This window comes from Lycorma delicatula, chromosome 2 (genome assembly GCF_047948215.1).
Source record: "Lycorma delicatula isolate Av1 chromosome 2, ASM4794821v1, whole genome shotgun sequence".
Classification (NCBI taxonomy): Eukaryota; Metazoa; Arthropoda; class Insecta; order Hemiptera; family Fulgoridae; genus Lycorma; species Lycorma delicatula.
Window position 1 is genome coordinate 151,891,224 of NC_134456.1, and position 22,215 is coordinate 151,913,438.

Below are 22,215 nucleotides of genomic sequence, written 5' to 3' on the forward strand. Positions count from 1 at the left end.
CTATAAACTCTCAGATAGTGTTTAGATCAAACACACAACAAGCCATGTCAAGAAGGAATTACCTCATCCAGCTGGCAAAATCCCTGGTGCAGCCACACCTCATGAGAAAGGCAGCCATCCTAAACCTTCATGTGAGCCTCAAGCAAAAAATACAGTAGGTAGCACAACTTCTCCCACCACCAAACCCTCAGTGACTACATGGAAGGCCATGTGTCTACTGCCCCGTGCGCAAAAACCGATTTATGCAGTATCAATGTGGCAACTGCTCATCCCCTATATGTAAAGAGCACACAGCAAAGACTGTTTGGACTTGTTCCCAGTGTAATAATCACGTAGAAAATGAATGAAATAAAATAGGAACAGTCAAAATAAATTCATAATATGTTGCAATGCTGATTCAGTCAATGAACTAAATAATTAAATATACAAAAATAATAATGTATTTTATTATAGTTGTAGTTTTTAGATGTCATAAAATGTCAGTAAATCATTTTGTTTTCATAATTTTAAGAACACAATTACGTTATTTTGAAAATTCATAATATGTTGTAATATTGATTTAGTCAATGAAATAAATATTTAAATATACAATAATTAAGTATCTTATTATAGTATATAGTTTTTAGATGCCATAAAATGATAGTAATCATTTTGTTTTCAAGATTATAAAAACACAACGTTATTTTGAAATGTTCTTTGAAATTTGAAATTTAGAAAATTTTTTAGTATACTATTTTATTTATATTTATAAATATATATGTACTGTAAGATATAGCCAATTTATCATTTTTTAAAACAATAAAAAATTTGCTGCCATTATAAATTGTGTTTTGAGAAAAAAATCTAGTTTTCTTCAGGTATACACCAATGTTAGATAAAATCTAATGTACAAGTAACCACGTGATTTTCAGACACATGAGTGATCCCAGGTTAAGTCAGTAAAATGAATCTAAGCTTATCTTCAGCTTCCTTAAATATCCAAAGTTTAGAACATTAGGAACAGTTTACTGTAAAATGTTAACATCTTTAGTTCTAATTGACCATATCATCAATGTGACTTGAATTTTTTTTTTAATAAGAATATTAATACTTAAAAAATAAAGTATAACTTTGTTATAATTTCACTATAATCAGCTTAACTGTACAGTGTTAACTCCTTGGACCACTGTGTCTATTGATCATACATAACATACGATTGATTTCCTCTTCTACAGTTAAATCTACAATTTTTCATTTCATGAAAATAAAAGATGTGAAATGTACTATGGCTAAATAACACCATTATCTAATAACGCTTTATTTGTGAGTTTATTCAAGCTTAATAATTATTTTTAAATAAAAAACAACAATATAGTAATAATGCACAATGAAAATAAATGATAGAGGTATAATTAAATTTAATAAATACAGTTATTAATAATTCCTATAAGTAAAAACTTTGATAATTATCAAATTTTTACAACATTAATTAATTTTTTACCCCAAAATTTTTCATGTATATTTCAAATTGTTAGATTAGAATAGAATATATTTTCTTTTAAATCCGTACGATATGTTAAGAAATAAAAAAATCAAATTATTTTTTGTTTATTTATAAATGTATAGATTCTTTCTACAGTTAAATGTCCTACAACTTTTTTTTTACAATTAAAAACTTAAAAGAACATAATCAAACAATAATAAAATTGTGTAACTTAGTATAATCTACATATTATATGTTACTATATAATCTTTGTATTATATATTTGTGAAACAAAATTAAAATGGATGGAAATATGTAATAAATAAAAATGATTAGCATCTGTCTTTTGATAAAATTAACTGTTAGAAAAATGGTTAATGAAATCATTTATAGTGGAGAAGAATATATTTTATAAAATCTTCCTGTTTGGAGCAGAAAAATTGTGTCAAAAATCAATATAGTTCAGTCTAGAAATAGGAAACACCACAAAAGATGCTATTGTCTCCAAAGTGCTAACTTGTGAGAAATGTCTAATTAAGTTTTCTGCATAATATAAGTACATTATTAAAAAAAGGTATATATTTTTAACTAATTAATATTAAATATAAATGAAAAACTATACTAAACAGTTATTAAAATAAACTAGAAAACAAGAACTTACCAAAGATTTTACTTATACTCTAAAACTAGATGGACATTTGTTTGCTAAACAGTCCTCATAGAATTTAGAAAAAAGTATAAATAAGTAAATAAAAAAAATAAAACAAATTAACAGTAATTAAAAAACACTGTAAAATAAGTATTTTTATATCCAACTTGCAAAAATGAGGCATGTGCTTTCACTTTATGTAAGAGGTGTGCATTAAAGTCGTAAAGGGCAATCTGGGTGGTTTAAATGTTTTTAAACTAAATTTTTTTGTGGGAATTGTCTAAAACATTTCTTTGTATCCTTAACACTTATTCTAAAACCACACAGTTAAAAAATACTCATTTTATAGAATTCTAAAAATAAAACAATTATTTTGTTTTGAACATCCTTTTTTGTGTCTACTGATGATGGTTGTTTAATAATCATTGAAAATGATCACCTAATTTTAAGTAAAAGCTTTGTAATTAGGTTCTGAGTGGAATCTTGTTTTCCAGTTAATATTCATTGAGAAAAGATGTAAAAATTATTATACAATATTAAAAAAAATTATTTAAATTAAAAATTGGCACCATAAATTGCTTTGTTTAATAAATTTGTATTTAAAAATTGTTTTTTAGATCACTATTTTTAAATGTAATAACAATACGTTTATAAAATAATTTTACCAACATAATATTTTCATTTTACTAAATATATATAATACTTATACAAGTATATAATAAATTTAATAAACTATAACAATAAAATAAAGGCAATTATACATTTAATTCTGGTAGGATTAAATGGTAATTGTTTAAGAAATAGGGACAGAACCAAATTTTTCCAATATGAAATAAACAAAAAATTCACAATGCAGTTATTTCATGAAGTAATAATTGTACAATTATAGAACTCGGACCATATTGTTTTTTGGGATTTAGTAAGTAAGATTCATTAATAATGCAAATTATGAAAGGTAAAACCTATTGAAGCAATCACTGTAAAATAAAATAGCCATAATCAGATGCAGAGTAGAGGGATTAAGTAGAGATATTTGAAACTGGTAAATTAACTTACAGTAAGTCCTACCTCATATTTCATAAGTGTGAAAAGTATAATAGATTACTTCTACTTAGTAAATATACCAGTGTCAACTAATAATGAACTACTCTCTTAAAACTTAAAAAAAAATCTCTATTATATGATTATATTATTTTGTCTTTACTATTATGATTCAAAATGTAGTTTAATTTGCTACTTCTGTAACGTATTATGTGCTTGTGCATAACTTCTCATTACTAGTTATAACTGATGTCATTAAAGGGATCATTATTTACATGGTTATGTACACTTTAATCTGTAACTACCTTTTTATACCTAACATGTGCTTATTTGAATATCAAACAAAATCTTGTATTGTAAAAATAAGAAATTTTTGAAAAGTTGAAGATAGAGTAATTGCATTTTATTACAATAACAAACATTATCAAAAATATTTATCTATATAACTGTATTTATATGTATTGTTGATTTCATGTTAGACTGGTAATTTTACTAGAAGGTTTTGGATTCCAATCCGTGACAAGCTTGGTATTCTTGATATACCAGAAATTTTATTTCTTGTAATGAAAATAAAGTTCAATACAGAATGGATCCAGAAAAATGGAAGCAGCTTTTAAATCAGCCCTTAAAGAATAAAATTTGAAAACACCTTCAATAAATCTCAAAAACAGATATTGCAACACAGTTATCAAAACACAAAGTTTATACTCTGCAGAATGTTTAACTTTTAATAAGAAAAACTTAATCAAAGAACTAGAAAATAAAGAAAAATATTAAGGAAAATTCTGGGAACCAAGAAAATAAACAATAACTTTGAATTTCATCTTAGTTCAAGAACTTTACAAAAAATTTGAAAAATTACAAACCACAATCAAATTAATAAGACTGGAATTTTAAAGTTATAGTTGCACAATGAACAAAGATACAATTGCAAAAACCAATCTTGACTTAGATGAAAATATGAAAACAAAAACAAGTTGATTTAAAGGAAAGAGCAGGATTTATCTAAACTAGAAATTAAAAAACAAGAAATTATTTTATTTTATAACAGAGTATCTTTTCAAGACAAAACAGAAAAACTGAGAGTTCCAGAGTGTGTGCAACCCACACACAAAAAGCCACTTTTTCATATAATCACAACTAGTTAATTAGTTATTAGTGTTTCTAGTAAAAAAAAAGTATATACTTAATTTTCAGGTTGTTTTTAATAAATTATATATATATATATATATATAAAAGAAAAAATAGAAATATAGTTGTGGATAAGCTGGTAAACAACATTTTCTTACAACTTCATGATTCTGCATCACTTTGAATGTCTCAGAGAGTGCATCCTTAAAATTGAAGGATGTTAAGTAATGATAATGCCAACAACCAAGTTATTTTTAATAAATCAGTTCTAACTGATCGCTGAAGTAGAAAAACAAACAAAACTTTTTTAGATAACTTAGTACAGTACTTTGATCAATGATAAAACATTTTATTATTTTGTTACTGTATTTAATAGATTATCTGCCACCTAAAAATCTTCAGGCAAACTGATTTACATGTTAGTATACTCCTTTCCTAGTTATGAATACAAAATTAGCCTGTCAATGAATTTTTAATTGATATTAATAATTAGATCTAAACTATGCATAATTATATTGAATTCAATATTTTAAAATTATCCTAATCCTTAATTTATTTCTATATGTATGCTTATTTCATTACATTTACTTAATTATATTACTGTTATTTTACATATGAGTAATTATTATTTTCATATACAAATTATAATCACTTCTGTTTTTTATTTACTCTAAAATTCATACTGATGATCTATTATTGTTTCATTTGTTTATGTGATTCTTATTAGGAAATGCTAGAGAGGAGCAGTACTCTGTTTCTATAGAGAAGCATTACTAATTCATTCCTGAATGATCATTCATGCATGTATAATTATTATTGATTTGAATAAAATTTATTTTTTTAGAATCTACTTCATATTCATTTAATTTCAAAAACAAAAAGAAGCTAACTATATTGATTAAATTTACTTATACTGAGGAGTTAACTCCTCTTAATCAGTATGTGCATTTTAGCATATCTTAATATACACAAAAGGATCCTGTACTTATCTTAAACAAATTCAATATATTTTTGCCATTTACTTTATCATAATGCATTTGACCAAAAAACTGAATGTAAAAAATAAAAGCCCCCATCCAAAAAAAAAAAAAAATGAATAAAACTGGAAGATCACAAATGGGCAAAATGTTTTTTTTATTCTTACACAGGATTAACTTTATTAAAACAAATGAGAGGAAATAGACAAACAGAAAATTTGCAGTAACTTGAACATGAAGTTTCACTCGGTCACGGGATTTACGAGTTATTTTTTGAAATTATCAGTGGTAGTTTCTCTGGTTAAATTGTACTTTGCAACTGGCTAGTTCACAATGCATTTTATAAAAATTTCAAGTGACTAAAGTTAAATGTATAAAATTTGAAATAATCTTTGTAGGAACATTATTTTAAATTTTGAACAGGGACTTTTTTTAACACTTACAGAACTGTGAACGAGATGATGTTGGTTGATTCAGCTTCTTATAATGTAAATAAAATACCTTAACAGTCCAGTGGTTGTACCCCATTCTAAAGGAAATAAATAATCTCTCGGAGAACTTTATTTCATATTTGTGTACATCTCTTTTTTCTGTTATTTTATAAATGGAAAATCTAAATAGAAAAAAATACAATTGAAATTGTGTATTACATTTCATATTGGAAAAAATTGGTCTTCTAAACAAATACGCATTAAATTATATAATAATTATATTAATACATATAAAATTATCAGAATATAAACATATGTTACATCGTCTGAAACATGAATAAAACTAATTTATGTCATAACAATTCATTCAAACAATATATAAATTATTATACATTTCTGTTCATATCACCTAACAATAATAATAACAAATGTAAAATTTCTTTTTATACATAATAATAAATTTACCATATATTTTCCTTACAAATTGAGCAATTTTTTTTATTAGTTATTAGTTAATAAATATAAAATTTGATGAAGCAATTATATATCTTATTATTTCTTTTCATTTATTTTTAGGCAAATTTTTATTTTAGAGTAATCATGTTTGTACATGATCATTAGAAATTCATAAAATTTAGATTTTGCCCATTTAGTTATTTCATTTTATTAATAGTATTTATTCTGTTATTATCATTAATATTATATTTCAATTTTATTAACAGTCTTAAAATGTACTATGAAAAAATATGGGCTATTGTTATAAACAATCTGATAGTTTTAAAATAAATTTACTTTTTTTTTTTGTTTTGTTTATTTATTCATAATGATTAAATTAAAAATTAATTTATGAAAATTAATAAAGAAAAAAAAAACAGTTTATTTATAGTATATATCAACTTAAAATCAGTACAAAGGTAAAATTATTTGGCACATTTAAACAAATAAGGTCGCACACAAACTGCTAATTTTAATAATAATGGTAATAAAACACTTAATATTTTTTTCTTTCTTTTTCATTTAATTAAAAAAATATTTTTAATATTGTAGAAGAGTTCAACCAATCAACAACACTCATAATGAAACCCTAGTGTTTGCTGTTGGTGTATATACCCTGCTTCATCAACTGCTTCAAACATTACATGCAGAGCTGCAACAGACAAAAATATGTTTTATTTTTTTCTATTTAACATGTGAGCAATTGGACTCAGATATAAATATTATCTTAAAAGCTTTTAATTAACAGAGATTACTATATAAAAACTAAAAAAATTGCTCTTGAAAGTAGTTTTTGTGAAGTATTACTAAATAAAACTTGAATATATTCTGATGTTGCAGATTACAAATTATGAACAATTTTGGACATGAATCATAGTTTGAAATAAATCACAACAGACAGTTGACAACAATGCCAATTCAGAAAAACTGAGAATAATTTTAATCACAAGTACAATTTTTGAAGAAATTATCAGAAAAATATCAACATTTTCATCAGGGTTAAAAATAACCCTAATGAAACTATATTAATATGTAATAAAATATATGTAAGAATATATATATATATATATATATATAAAATAAGATTTCTAATAAAATGTGCGGTTGGGCCATAAAAAAAGTTTAATGGAAATAAAAATATTTATAATATAAATCAATAGGTATGTAAAAAATGTTAAGAGAAAAATATAAGGAACTTGATTTTAGAAAAAAAAAACAAGACACTTTATTGATCTAAAGGCCTTAATGATCTGGTGACCTTAAGGTATAGATGTCCTGTCATAAAACAAGACATTCATAAGAAAGACTGAGAAGCAATGTATTATATATACTGTCTTAATTCAGAAGGGCAAATAACAATTAAAAGATCCTCAGAAGAGATTAAAGAATGAGACTGACAGAGATATATATAATTAGTGAAAAATTAAAATAATTATGCTAATATTTCACATGATGTTTCCTTGCTTATTCCTGTTTAGGTCAGAAAGATAAGGAAACAGATGACTGGAAAAGTTTTTAATTGATCATCGCAGTCAAAGGTCTCAACAAGTATTCATGAGTAGCTGAATGCCTACTTTCCCAGAAGATGGATGGGCCATTGTGGTCCATATGAGTGGCCAGCCAGGAGTCCTGACTTAACAACCTGTGACTTTTTTTTCTTTGAGGTTGGTTAAAGGACCAACTAATGCACTAAGGCCAACTTTAAGGTACTGATGCGATTTTGGAAGAACCTGAAGGGTGAATACAGGACGTTATGTTCTCCATTCCACAAGATTTCCTGGTGAAGTCAGTTGATGTGATTCCTGGGTGGTTCAAGTAGCTGGTAGTGAAATCCGGTGGCCGTATTGAATTTTAAATAGAACCTCAAAATAAATGCTCTCGTATTCATTTCTTGGAAAAATTAAAGTTAATAAATAAAGTATAAGTATTTTTAAATGGGGACTAATTTTTACTCTGTATATCTTGTAAGCTTTTTCCTCTTCTAATGCTATGTGTCAATCACTGATAAAACTATTTCTGAATTTTATATTAAATAGTGCAGTCACCAGGTTACCCAGGTCTGGTATGAATTGTCTTAAAATGTTAGAATATAATCTTTAGAATTTCTCAGAATAATATAAAAAAATAAATAAGGAGAATAGATAAAAACTACACCTGCCGCACAGAAGAGAAACTGAGGGGAGAATTGGATGCCTCACCGTAAATGCACATACAGGACATATGCAATCATTATCACAGTTAAGGTAATTTGTTACTTTCAAAATAACTAAAAACTATACAATAAGAATAAATCTTACCTCTCAACAAGTAGTTCTGCTGTTAGTAATTGGATTTTATGGTACTTTGGACGACACTGTATAAAGACCTGTGGCTGTTAGAGGGTTGACATTTGCATAAGGTATTCTCATTTTATGATTATTATTATTACTTGGCGATTCAAGTAGAGGTTGGCTAGATTGTGACTCTGTCATTCCACCAATTCCTACATTAACTCCTCCAACCATACTACCGATTCCCACACTTCCGACACCCATACTACCGATACCTACACCAACACCAACACCACCACCACCACCTCTTCCATCACCATTCGGAACTAAATAACCATTGACTTGTAGCGGGCCCTCATTTTCTGGTGGCCGCATATTCGGTTCTGTATCTTTAACTGCTTCATTAGTAGGTATTGTATCAAAAACAGGTAGTGGTGTATTAACTACTTGAGGATCCTGCAATGATCAAAATTTATTATTAAGCTCAAGTTTTCTTATAATATGAAAATTGAAACAAATAAATAATCTGTAATACAATAACTCTTTCATATATGAAACATTATTATGTAAAAAGTATGGTTTAAAATTTACGTTAATGAATTGCTAACTTATTTTAAATAATAAAAATAAAAGTTTTATTGTTGCAATTTATAATCCATGTACTTATTATTTATTGACATATAAATAAAAAAATATAATGAAAAGAAATAAAGTAAATTACTTATAAAATTTAATTTCTTGAAATGATTTAAATATAATGTTTTCAAAAAGGATGGACAAAATTAGTAGAAATAAAGATAACTTATGTACGAATAAATTATATTTTACTCCTTTTGTCATATGGCAATATTAATGGTATTGGAGAAAAAGTTTGCTCGAATTTTCCTAGTAGGTAGCTTTGATAATTTAAATCAAATCTGTGAACACTGCAAGCTTTCAAAAGGTGACATATCGCTTGATTATTTTCAGAAAGTTCATGATTATATTACTTTATTTATTTAAAAGTTATTGCATCTAGAAAATAAAGAAGAAATTCAATATATTTTGACATTTATTACAATAAAAAAAGAGAAGAATGGGATTTGAGCTGATAAAAAAAATTGTCATGTTCATGGACATGATGCAGTACCAGTACATGTGGAACAAAGCTGGTTCAAGCATTTTCAATATGGTAACTTTGTTGTCAATGATGCACCTTGCTCTGGTCTGCCAATTACTGAAAAATTTGATAAAATCACACAAAAAAATTGAGCAAGACTGATACATTTGTGGTCGTAATAACAGTAACAAACTAAACATTAACTGCAGAAGAGTTTTAAACCTATGAAGAAGGGTGGGTACAAAAAACCTTGATGCCAACTGGATGCTATATGATTTAACAACGAAAGATTTAAAGGATCAAATTTCCATATGCAAATTGTTGCTAAAACAGAACAAAATCAAAGTATTTCTGAAATGGCTCATTATAAGCAAAGAAAAATTGATCAAACGTGACAATATAAATGGAAAAGATCATGGTCAAAGCAAGGTGAAGCTCCACAAACAGGGGAAAAGCCAAGATTGATGCCAAAAAAAGATGATCTCTCTCTCTCTCTCTCTCTCTCTCTCTCTGTGTGTGTGTGTGTGTGTGTGTGTGTGGTGGGATTGGAAAGGAATTGTTCACTATGAGCTGTTTCCACCTGGTCAAATGATTAATTCTAACCTCAGCTGGAAAATTTACACCAAGGATCAAGATAAAGTGACCAGAATTGATTGATAGGAAAAGTGTGGTCTTCTATCACAACACCTGCCTCAGATGTTTTTGGTGACCTGTCAAAAATTCAGAAAATTTGGCAGGGAAGTATTGTAATATCCATTGTACAGTCCTGACCTTGCACCATCTCAGACTATGATTTGTCTCAGTCTCTGCAGAACTCTCTATCAGTATAAAGTTGGCTTCAAAGGAGGCTTGTGAAAATCACTTATCACAGTTTTTTGTTCAGAAAACAGAAGTTCTACCAGTGATGGGATAATGATTTTACCTAAATAATGACAAAAGATAGTCAATCAAAACACCACACATTTAGTTTAATAGATTTCATTTGAAATATACAAAAATCCTTCCAGTAAAACAAGGATAACAAAACTTCCAACGACAAATAAAACAATAACAAACATCCTTGTTTTTGCATTAAAATACAAACATTTTCCCCAACCTTTTATAATCAAGGTTTTCTGCATATAGCAGTTCTCATTACAAACTGCTGTCATGTGGATAGGTTTTGTACAGTCAGCTAGTAATTTTTTAAGGATGAACACATGTTTTATTATAAATCTGCTGATAAATCTTTCAAAAGTAAGAAGTATGTGTTTAAGTTGAAATTTTCCCAGTTAACAGGTTCTTTATAAATCAACAATAAAAACATATTTCAGATATAAATTTCTTGAGATGAGTGTACAGAATCAAAAGGGCTTAAGCTGAACATAAATGTTTTAAAGGATGTAAAGAGTGTTTAATTAATTCACTCAGAAATTCTCTTAGAATATTATCACTATAGACTTTTCTTTTTTTCTGTTTAGCCTCCAGAACCACCATCAGGATTACTTTAGAGGATGATATGTACAAGTGTAAATAAAATGTAGTCTTGCACAGTCTCAGGTCAACCATTTCTGAGATGTGTGGTTAATTGAAACCCAACCACCAATGAACACCGATATTCATGATCTAGTATTAAAATCCATATAAAAGCCTTTACTAGGACTTGAACCTTAGACCTCTAAACTTTGAAATCAGTTGATTTGCAAAGACGTGTTCACCACCAGACCAACCCGGAGGGTTGTATCACTACAGACTGGATTGTCAATAGCTACTGCTTTCATCATTACAAAATATTTAAAATTGCATGTTTACCAAATCAGTGTTGTTCATGTGTGACTGAACGAGATTATGAAAAACATTTACAATATGTTTAGTAACGTAACATCCATGTCGATCTTTTGCTGATGAAAATAGGATTGATGTGATCATATTTATTTTAGTGATGAAATTAGATTTCACCTGGGTGGCTATACCAACAATTAAAATACATGAATATTACGAAGTGAAAATACTTTATATGAAAAATTGTTACACACACACACACATGCACACACAATAGGAGCCTAGAGTGCAATTTTCTGCTAGTGTCTTTTCTTTTTATAAAATTGTAGGTGGTGAAGTTTAGGGTGACTGTACATCAGATTCTTAGAGAAAAACAAGGTAGAATGTTGGTTTCAGCAAGATGATGGTATCTGTCATATTACTGATGAAATGATAGTTATATTGCAAAATGTTTTTTATCATCGCTTGATCTTAAAAGACATGTGAATGTTAAAATCTACAAAACTAACACAAGAAGAAATATCAGATTTCTTCTTTTAGAAGAAAATTTGTAGTTCATCTGAAATAGTCCTCATATGATTGATAAACTGAAAACTGTCACTGAAAGCAAAATTTCAAACATTATTTTAAAAACATTACTAATATTGGTTGCAAATGTTACCATATAAACCTGCATCCAGATTTGAGGAAATCACTTTTAAATTTAAACATATGTATTAAAAAAAAAGTAGTTTAAATATACATGACAAAATTCAGTTTGCATCCTTTTTTTAACACTTTATAATACAACTATAATCAATAATATAAAAACCTTAGTGAACTAACCTGTAAACAGTATCCTAATCTTTCAAGAATTAACTGGAAATTAGGCCGTAGTGCAGGATCTACGGCCCAACAATTATTCATAATACCATATATAGGGCCTGGACATTGTGCAGGTGGGCTTAGACGTGAACCAGCAACAACCATTGTCATCACTTCTCTGTTGGTTGAACCCGCATATGGCATGAAACCCAATGACATTACTTCCCAAAGTAATACACCAAATGACCTAAATTAACAGAAACAATCAAAGTAATATGTTTATGAAATTGTAAATATTAAGTAAATTTAATAAAACATTAAATGAATATAATAGAAATTATTCATTCATAAGTCTTTAAAGAATAAAACAAGTTAGTAATTATTGTAAAAATTTGATTGATTCATTCATTTTTTAAGTATATAACTTTTTTTTAAAGATTTTATCTTGATTAAAAATTAATCAAATAAAGAATTCATTTTTGATAGAAATAGTGGAACATTATCCCTTATTTCTGATCTTATTCCCTTATTTATTAGCCTAAAAATCACTGAAAAATTACTTATGTTAGATAGCATTAATGAAGTTTAGCGACTTCAGTATTAGGACTGATAGAATCATGCAGTCTATACACAATTCTAATAAAATGTTTCATTCCAGTGTTTTTACAATAAAGTAAATACAGTATGTAAAGTATTTTACTCACTTTATATTAACAAATAGTTAATATGATGAGTAATAAGAAAATGTTTCTTCATATTTTAATGCAAAAGTAAAACACAGATTTTTTTATATTTCAAATGAAGTTTATTGAAGCAAATACAGGCAGTTTCGATTAACCACCTTTCGCTACTTTTGAGGTATAATCAAAAGCTCAACACTGTAGAACTTCTGTGTTGCTCATAATGAACAATGACTTTCTGATCAAACCATCAATCCATACTTATGCAAGCACACACAGCATCACTTTCTTGGCATCAACCCTGGCTTTTTCACTGTTTTCAGAGCTTCACCTCACTTTGACCACAATATTTTCTGTTAATTACTGTCACTTGCAATGAGATGTTTCAAAAATGGTTCAATTTCATTCTGTTTTAGCAATAATTCATAGATATAAATTTGATCCATTAAATTTTTCAATGTTACATTATATAGCAAACATCAATTTTTTTCTTCAAATGGTTTAAAGTGTTCTGTGGTTGATGTTTAGTTTATTACTGATATCTAGAGACCGGATTATATGCAACATAAAGCATGAAAAATGCTTAAAATATGCATATTAAATATGAAAAAGTAAAAATATGCAACTTTAAATAATAATAAAAATAGTAATTTTTAATTTTTTTATTTCAAAATCAGTATGTAGTTAACAAGTAGTTGAATAACATATCGATAAATTCGATAATTAACAATTATTTAACATTTTGTTACTTTCGTAAACATAAAAAATCAGGTACTGTTCCAAATGTTTGGTAGTAAGATTGTGTCTTCGATGTCAAAATATTTTTATAAGTGGAAAAGGATCGCTCTACATCCACTGAGGTAACTGGGCAGTATTTGAATTTGGGAGCTATGTTAGCACTTATTGTTTCTGGCTAAAGTTCACTCGTCCCATTAATAAAACTATCAATCTGAAAAAAAGGTTTAAAGCCTGGGTTATTGTTCAAAATGTTTTCAAATTTTTTTAAGATTACATGGGAATATCTCTGGCAATGCGGAGTTCATCTGGTGGATTTTATTCATTAAATGAATAGATTTAGTCAACACCAAACCTTGAGTTTCAAGCTTTTTAATACTTGTAGGTATGTGGGAAAAATAAGTGCTAATCACAGCTACGGTTTTTTTAAACTAGAATCGTTAAATGCTTCCTTAGAGTAACAAACTGCCATAGCCTCTGCTCTACCCAAGTCATTTACTACACCTTTGATGGCCTCGAAATGTTCATTGTAAAACAGCACAGCTTCAATCTATGTTTCCCATCGAGTTACCACTGGTTCAGGAGGTAAAGGCACATTTGGCAGTTTTTCTTTATAGGCCTTATTGCGAACAGGTGGCTTAAGAAACACTTTCTTTGTTGATGAAACCAGTTTATTTATATTCCCAAACATGGATTGTACTTCTTCAGCGAGTCGATGTACTCCGTGAGCAAAGCACGTCACATGAATCAAATTCAGATAAAATACTTGGAGAGCTTTGGCTGCTTTGATCATATAGGAAGCAGCATCTGAGAGAAATATAAAGTCTTTCATCTGGCTACCAAATAGGAAGAAGAGGGCTCTAGTTTTAATGCACTGACAAATAAATTCGCAATGTAACGGCCACAAGTGTCGGTAGTTTTGTCAGCTGAAATCCAAACAATGCTATCCTTGAGTTCATTACGTATTTCTTCCAGAACATGCAGGTAAATTGTTTGTATGTAATTTTTGGCCTTTATTTTGCAATCCTGCGATATTAAGACTTGTCTTGACATGGTGGTATATTTGAAACTTTTTTGTACATGAAATATATTTTTCTTGCAAACTCGACAATATAAAACATTTCCGTCGTGTGTAAATATTCTAGGATAGTCAGCTATCCATGTAGAGGCACTTTTTTTTCGGGAGGCATGGTACACATTAAACTTTACACAACAAATAAAAAACTAAACTGATTTAATGAACGTGTCAACAATAAAATGAGTAATTTAATTGCCTAGTGGGAAGAGAGCTGCAGTAGGCATGCGCAACACAGAACGGTATCATCCGTCCTTGCCTCGCGTGAGTTTATGTTTTACTTGGCCTCATAATAATATTATCCTACCAAAACAATAGACGCACAGCTGCCAAAGTGCGCTGTAAGAACTGTGCGGCTAATACGATTGGCCGGCTACAACCAAAGACTCTATTTTTTAGAGTAGGTACCCAACCGAAAAGTATTGTAAATATAGCAAAAATATGCATCATCACTAGATTTTAAAGAAAATATACAATAACTGGTGAGAATGGGCTTAATATGTATATGCAAATGCATATAATTCGGTCTCTACTGATATCATAACCACAAATTTGCCAGTCATCCTCAATTTTTTTCCTGATCTAATCAGCTTTTTTAGTCATTGGCAGAACAGAGCCAAGGTGTATTACTGACATCAAAATCTCCAGATTGAAAATGCTTGAACCAGTTTTGTTGCCACATGTATTGATATTGCATCATGTCCATAAACATCAAAAATTTTTTTAGTACCCTGAGTTACATTCTTTGTAATAAAATTTCCAAATCTATTGAATCTCTTGTTTACTTTACTCAATTTCAAGACCTAATAACTTTTAAATAAATAAATTAATGTATTTATTGCATTTCAGTGATATGTCAACTTTCAAAAGCACACAATTGTGACTGATTTTATTAATATTACCAGAGCTGTGATCCTAAAGCCATCTACTGGGAGAATATGAAGAAACATTAACAACTACCCCAAAATATTTGCTACTATTAAAAACTTATTTTTTATTTGTTATTCTTGATATATAAGTGACACTTTTATCATATTTTACGGTACACAGAAAAATTAAATGAATGAACAATATAAATTGTTACAATAATATTTCTAATTAGAAAAATAAAAATAAAAATTGTATCCTACAATAGAAAAGTCTTCAGAATTCTTCACCTTCAAACTATAGAAAATAGATCATAGAAAATCAATCCAGCCCTACTTCCTCCTACTTCCTGGGAGCTTAACTGCAAACAGCAGGTTGCATCCTAAGGTTGCAAATGAGGAAAGCTCTTTAAGGAGCAATCAAAATAATTAGCTACTGACAGGAAGCAGGAGTGGTTGGGATACTGTCAAATGGAGTAGTACACCTAAAAAATAAAAATAACAGTCATTTAAAGAACTATCGTTTTATTTTTACTTTATTAACAATGGTAGAAATTCTGATTTTGTATTGTTTCAAACACCCTGTTTATTTGTTATTTAATTATTTCTTTTTATAATTTTTTTCATTTATATAGTTGATTATTCTTTTTTCATACCAATTCCGGTATCTACTAATGGTAATTGTTTAACAAGTAAAATGATCAACTAAGTTTTAAATCTCACTTAAATTTTTTTTACTTTTAATTTTAAAAAAAAATGTTGTAAATGGCTTTTGAGCATTTTCTTATATACAAATTATTTTGATATCATTAAGCATAGCTCTTTCTTATTATCTAAATATATTTTAAACAATTATGTTTTTTTAACTTTTTTTACAGGCTATAAGGTGTTATCTTTGTAACTTAGTATCTTTAATAACTAAATAATACATTTAAATAGATACATCTAGTTTTGAATTGTTTTTAATGCTCCTTAAAAACACTAAGAAATAATTGAATTAATCGTTTTCATTATACTGATACTTGAAAGTGACCAGCTCAATAATTTGATTTACTAGTTCTAATTTGTTTTACATTCAATGCACACTGACTGCTGTTTAGTTCATTTTAAGTGACACATTGAGATTTATGTCAGTACTCTATATGAATATTAACTAGTATATTTGAGAAAAATATACTAAAACTTACCATACATCAGTCTTTGAAGTAAATAAGCCATCTAAAAATGCTTCTGGAGGCATCCACTTTATTGGCAACATTGCTTTACCGCCTTTTTTGTAATAGTCAGACCTATGAAAATTAGATAAAATAAGATTACTGCATTAATATAATTTTAATAAAATTTTCATAGCCAGTTTTTTTTTTAATTAAACAATATAAAATATTCTATCATAAACTGTAAGAAAAATTAATTGAACTGATATATTAATTTTTAATTACATTTAACGAGTGTTAACTGTATAACAACAATTAATAATATACAGGCATGTAAATATTAGGTGCCACAACCGAAAGGTGAGGTTGTGACCAACTTTCAACATTAAGTGGTTTTTTGTTGTCTTTACATAGCTGAATACGCGTATACTGTTGCATATCATCATGAAACACCTAATTAAAGAATATATTGAATCTTAAAAGTGACACCTTCACTCTGTTCATATTATAACGGGTATATAACAAACATTATTATTATCAGTGAAAGGAACTAGTCAAAGAGACACTAATCAGCTAACGCTTCTTGTACCTTAGGTGGTTTACATGTGTCATGGTCATAAGAAGAATGAAATTAATAGTCTAAAGGAAAACTAATATGCCCTTTTCTGTTAAGAAAGGAGTCTTTAATATTTTTTTTTTTTAAAAAGATTATAATAAATAATAAATATATACACAGCAATGACAGACAGATACACAAATAATGCTTACATTGAATGATAATGAATATTTTAACATGTGAAAAATACCATACCTGAACGAAACTCGAATCTGGAACCTCTGAATGAAATAATTTTAATAAAGTATTTAAAAATTTTAATTATTATATTCAATTAAATGATATAGTTTTGACTACTGTCTAGCAAACAACAGTTTTGGATCAATTGAAGACTTAACATTATTAGGTCATTTTCATGACTTTCTGTTTTCATTTTTCTTTCAACACTTTTTTACAATCACAAGATTCTTGAAAAAATTTCAAGACACTACCAGGCGTAAAAAAAACACAAAATAACGGGTATTATCTACAAAACTACACTTTCATTTTGAAACTAAAATATTTTATCAATCATATTGTGTTGATCATAAACATGAGCAAATAGCAATTATTTTAATGAAACATTATTGAGAAAAAATAATTTTTCTAATTATCCTAAAATAAAACTTTTAAATTATTTTTTTATTTAAAACTTTTAAGTTATTTTTTTTATAAACAAAGTACATGAGTATCTGGAATTTGGGTAAATTGTAACTTCTGTGCAACACATAAAGATGCTAAAACACCTTAGGAGATATGTGGGTTATGTTTGACAATCTACGGAGCTGATAATTCTGCAACAAGACAATGCTCAGCAACACACATCATGTACAATGCTGAGGTTCTGGTCAACTTGAAATTTGAATCTATTCCACACCCTCCATACTCACAGATTTGGCGCCCTGCAATTTTCACTTCTTTCCTGAATTAAAGAGGGATGATATTAAGGATATTTATTTCACCATAGATGATGAACTGAAAGATACAGTGAGGTCGTGGCCAGAATTCCTCATTGATGGAATGATAAAACTGATTCACCATCGGAAAGAATGTGTGGCTGTAAATGATGACTGCATGGAAAAATAAATATAAGTTTTTATAGCAAATGAAATTATACCATATTTGTTTCATTTCACTATCTCTCTCATTTGCTAATATGAGCCACCTCTTCTAACCCCAGGTATGTGCCGAAGATTTCATAGGCTGATCCTATAATGAATGATAAAAGGTTAAAAAGACTAAGTAAAATGATAAAAGACATAATGGCTATGAAGTAAAAATAATAGAATTTAAAGAAAAATTGAAATTCATGTCATAGAATGCAGCAGTCAGCATCCTGAGAATTTGGACTTCTTTGGTAATATTTTAGAAGCTAGATAGTAATCATGAACCTGGAAGATGCAGGATTCCCAAGTAAAAAATTGAAGACCTGGTACAATGCTGACTGAGTAATTATTTTGAGTTTCCATCAATAAAATTACAATTCACATATGGGTCATTAAATTCCAGTAGCAGATTTATTCACAAAGAAGATGAGTACTTCAATTTTAAGTATTTTCTTAAGATGATAGCAAAGATTCTAAAGTATATTGTCACTAAAGAAAAAATTCATTTTTTTTTTTTTCAATTTATTCAGGTAATCAAAAGTAATATGAAACACTACTATAAACAGAGTGGATCAGTTCTGCTGAGAGTTAGATCCTGTGCGCCGACCTGGATATAAAAATTGCAAAGATTTACAAAACATACATTATAAAAAAGCACATACAGTGAAAAAGAAGTAGATAGTTTGTAATGCTAATAGGTGTCAATGAGATAAGATATTATTAAAAAATTAAATCAGATTCTCAGAATTGAGAAAAATAGGTGACGTTTAATGATGTTGTAATGCAGATTTACAGAAGATTATTTAATATATGAGAGCTGTTTATAAATTAACCTCCGGTTGAATATTAAAATACACAAAATAAACTGAAAAAATTTATATATGAATTGGAAAAAAAATTTACATAGATACTTATCTTACTTGTTGACATAGTCTGCACCAAAATTCAAGCACTTTTGATAAAAGCTTGCCTGTTCACCCTTCAAAGAATGGTATTGCCAAAATATCCATCCATTCATGAGCTCATCATTGCTTTTGAAGTGTTGAGTAGCCAGTCGATTCTTCAGTTTTATGAACAGATAAAATTCATATGGTACCAAATCAGGATATAAAGGGATAATCAAAAATCTGGCACTTAAAACTTGCTTAGTACATCCTTAGTGTTAGAAACGGTGTGAAGCTGTGCATTGTCGTGCACTTCATTACCATTCCTCGCTGTTTATTCTATAATGCTGTTCTAAGCTTTGTCGACATTTCACAATAAATGTACTGCCAAAGTTATTGTCATTCCTGGCTTTGAAAATTCTGTCAAACAAATTTCCATTACAATCCCAAAATACATTAGCCATAATATTTTTGTTTAAAATATTTGGGCTTATTTGGTGAGTTGTGTGCATCCACTTTTTGGACGATTCTTTTGTCTTAATATTGATGAACCAAATCTATGTCTCATCCCCAGAAACAATACTATTAAGAAATTCATTATCTTTACTTTTGTATTGATGAATAAAAGTCAATGCCACTCTCATTCTTTTCATTTTGAGGAGATTTGTTTTCAATATCCATCATGATAGTACTTATGATGACCCATCCTGCTTGTAACAATTCTGTAAAGAGTGAACCTTGAATATTTCCATATGCCTCTATATTTCACTACGCACTACTCGTGTTGTACAGACTGAAATTGTGACTAACTGCATGTATGATAAAAATTTTAAGTTGATGACTGCTGTTCATGCTCTATGCTGCTATGGAAACAGGTTTGTTTATAATGCCTGACCAGAGAATAATTTACAAATAGCCTCTGTTTAAAGAAAATATATTACGTTTTTTATAAGAAACTCTAATTAAAAAGAACATAAATACTAACATAAATGTAAAAAATTCTTGCTAGAAAAAGTGATAATTCTTTGTTCGTTTAAAAACCTACCAACTTAACCTCTTTCTTAATCAATAATTGAAAAGTATTTGAATAGTCTTATCCACTGCAGCATAATGATAGACATCTCGGAGAAAAAGTAATAAAAGAACTTTGTGAGAAACAAAAACTATAAAATGTGAAAAACTATAGAATACTAGACTATTAATATTAATAATTACATTTTTACTGTCTTTCACTGTAACAAAGAAAGAGTGTTATCATTTCTGCATGGAGTTGATGTTAAGCAACACAAACATTTAAAATATTTTGCCTAGTATTTAATGAACAATGAATTTTTTTATCATAAAGAAATGTAACTGGAAATAAACAGAAAAAAGAATATGTGAACACACATTCATTCTTACACACTGCTTCCATCCAATCTAAAAATCATAACTGACCTATATATATCTCTAGCCATGCCAAAATCAGCAATTTTTACAACTCTTCCGGGACCTTTAGTCGTTAAAAGACAATTACGAGCAGCAATATCTCTGTGTATAAAACGTTGTTCTTCCATATATTTACAACCTTTGGCAACATCTATAGCGATTTGTATTAAATCTTTCATTTTTAAACAAGTTGGTTTATCCTGAAATAATTAAATATATTTTTTAATTACAGTGTAAGTTCATAATTTAGGATATATGTAAAAAAAATTATATGTTTATTAATGAATAGAACTCAAATACCATGACATAATCACATCAAAACATACATCTTTACTTTTGCTCATGTTGTTTCATTAAAATTTCTCAATTCTATAAAATTAATTAAAAAAGGGTTTTTTACTAAATAAATTACACTTCTATTTATCTATGTGTTGAAATTATGCAGATTTTGATGAGTCTTTTAATATGACAGGTTGAAAACTAGAAACCTGATTGAATAAGTTGTATATCAACACTAATGGCTCCTCATTAAAGTCCCTAGCTACATTTTGGGTATTAGTTGACAACACATCATCCAGGCCTAGTAATCTATAAATGTAGTATACTCATTACACTAGAGTGTACACTGTGGTATACTCAGCTGTTTATAAGCCCCAGAAAAAGAAAGCTACATAGATGCCTAGAGACTTTCAGAATTTGTATCATACAAATCGGTCAATCAATATCTTAAATTCTACACGTTCTATAACTAATAATTAAAAAATAAATTTAACAATAATTTCATAATTTAATTTTAAATTAAAATTAAAAATCTATCAGAGATAAATACAATAATATTTTCAGCATCATTACCTGCCTCCAAGTTTGTTTTTATACCGAAAAAAAAACTCAAATCAAAAAGGATCATATGTTTGGATCTATCAAATCATTAATTAGGATTTTTGGTTCATATTGACACGCACCATGTGAACCAAATATCCATACTCATATATTCAAGTATATCCTGTGTTTTGCACATGTTTTAAAATTGGAAATCTAATTTAAAAAATTTTTACCAAAAATAAACATTATTTATTTTTTTAAAGTGATAATAATTTAATTAATATCCTGTACAATCTCAATCACTCAGTCTAAGATATTAATTTATTATTTTTACCTAAATTTCACACATTCATGAAAGACTACTTTTGTTATTCATTTAAATTGGTATGATGCTTTTGTTCATTCCTTTCAATTCTGTTAATCTTTTAAAACAATTACCACATTCTACATCTTCAGTTTTATGTATTCTAGTGAGTCTGCTTCCAGTTTTTGCTCTCCACTCATACCTTTTTTTTCCTAAATTAACTAAACACTATCTTAAAATATGGGACACAATCTAAGTTTGTACATTTACAAGCTTCTGTCACAAATTTCTTTATTCTAATACTCATCAGAAGAGCACTTCATGTTGTTTTTTATCAACCCACCTTATTTTCAATACATTTTATATCAACACATTTGAAAGGCCTCTATTATTTTCCTTAATGAGTTTCCTACAGCCCATGCTTCATTACAATAAAGTCCTAATGC

General features: G+C 28.1%; 1 protein-coding gene across 2 annotated transcripts in view; it reads right to left on the reverse strand.

Annotated features, from left to right (window-relative positions):
* Positions 1-6,467: 6,467 nt before the first annotated feature.
* Positions 6,468-22,215, reverse strand: part of Alk (Anaplastic lymphoma kinase) — a 316,961-nt gene continuing 301,213 nt past the window's right edge. Inside the window, exons 21-25 of one of the 2 annotated variants that reach the window (XM_075356481.1) lie at positions 20,653-20,843; positions 16,664-16,765; positions 12,142-12,367; positions 8,484-8,912; positions 6,468-6,838 (exon numbers count right to left, since the gene is read on the reverse strand). In XM_075356481.1, coding sequence (XP_075212596.1) covers positions 8,520-8,912; positions 12,142-12,367; positions 16,664-16,765; positions 20,653-20,843 — 912 coding nt within the window. In that variant the 3' untranslated portion in view covers positions 6,468-6,838; positions 8,484-8,519. The remainder of the gene's footprint in view (positions 6,839-8,483; positions 8,913-12,141; positions 12,368-16,663; positions 16,766-20,652; positions 20,844-22,215) is intronic. The other variant, XM_075356480.1, reaches the window with a different exon arrangement.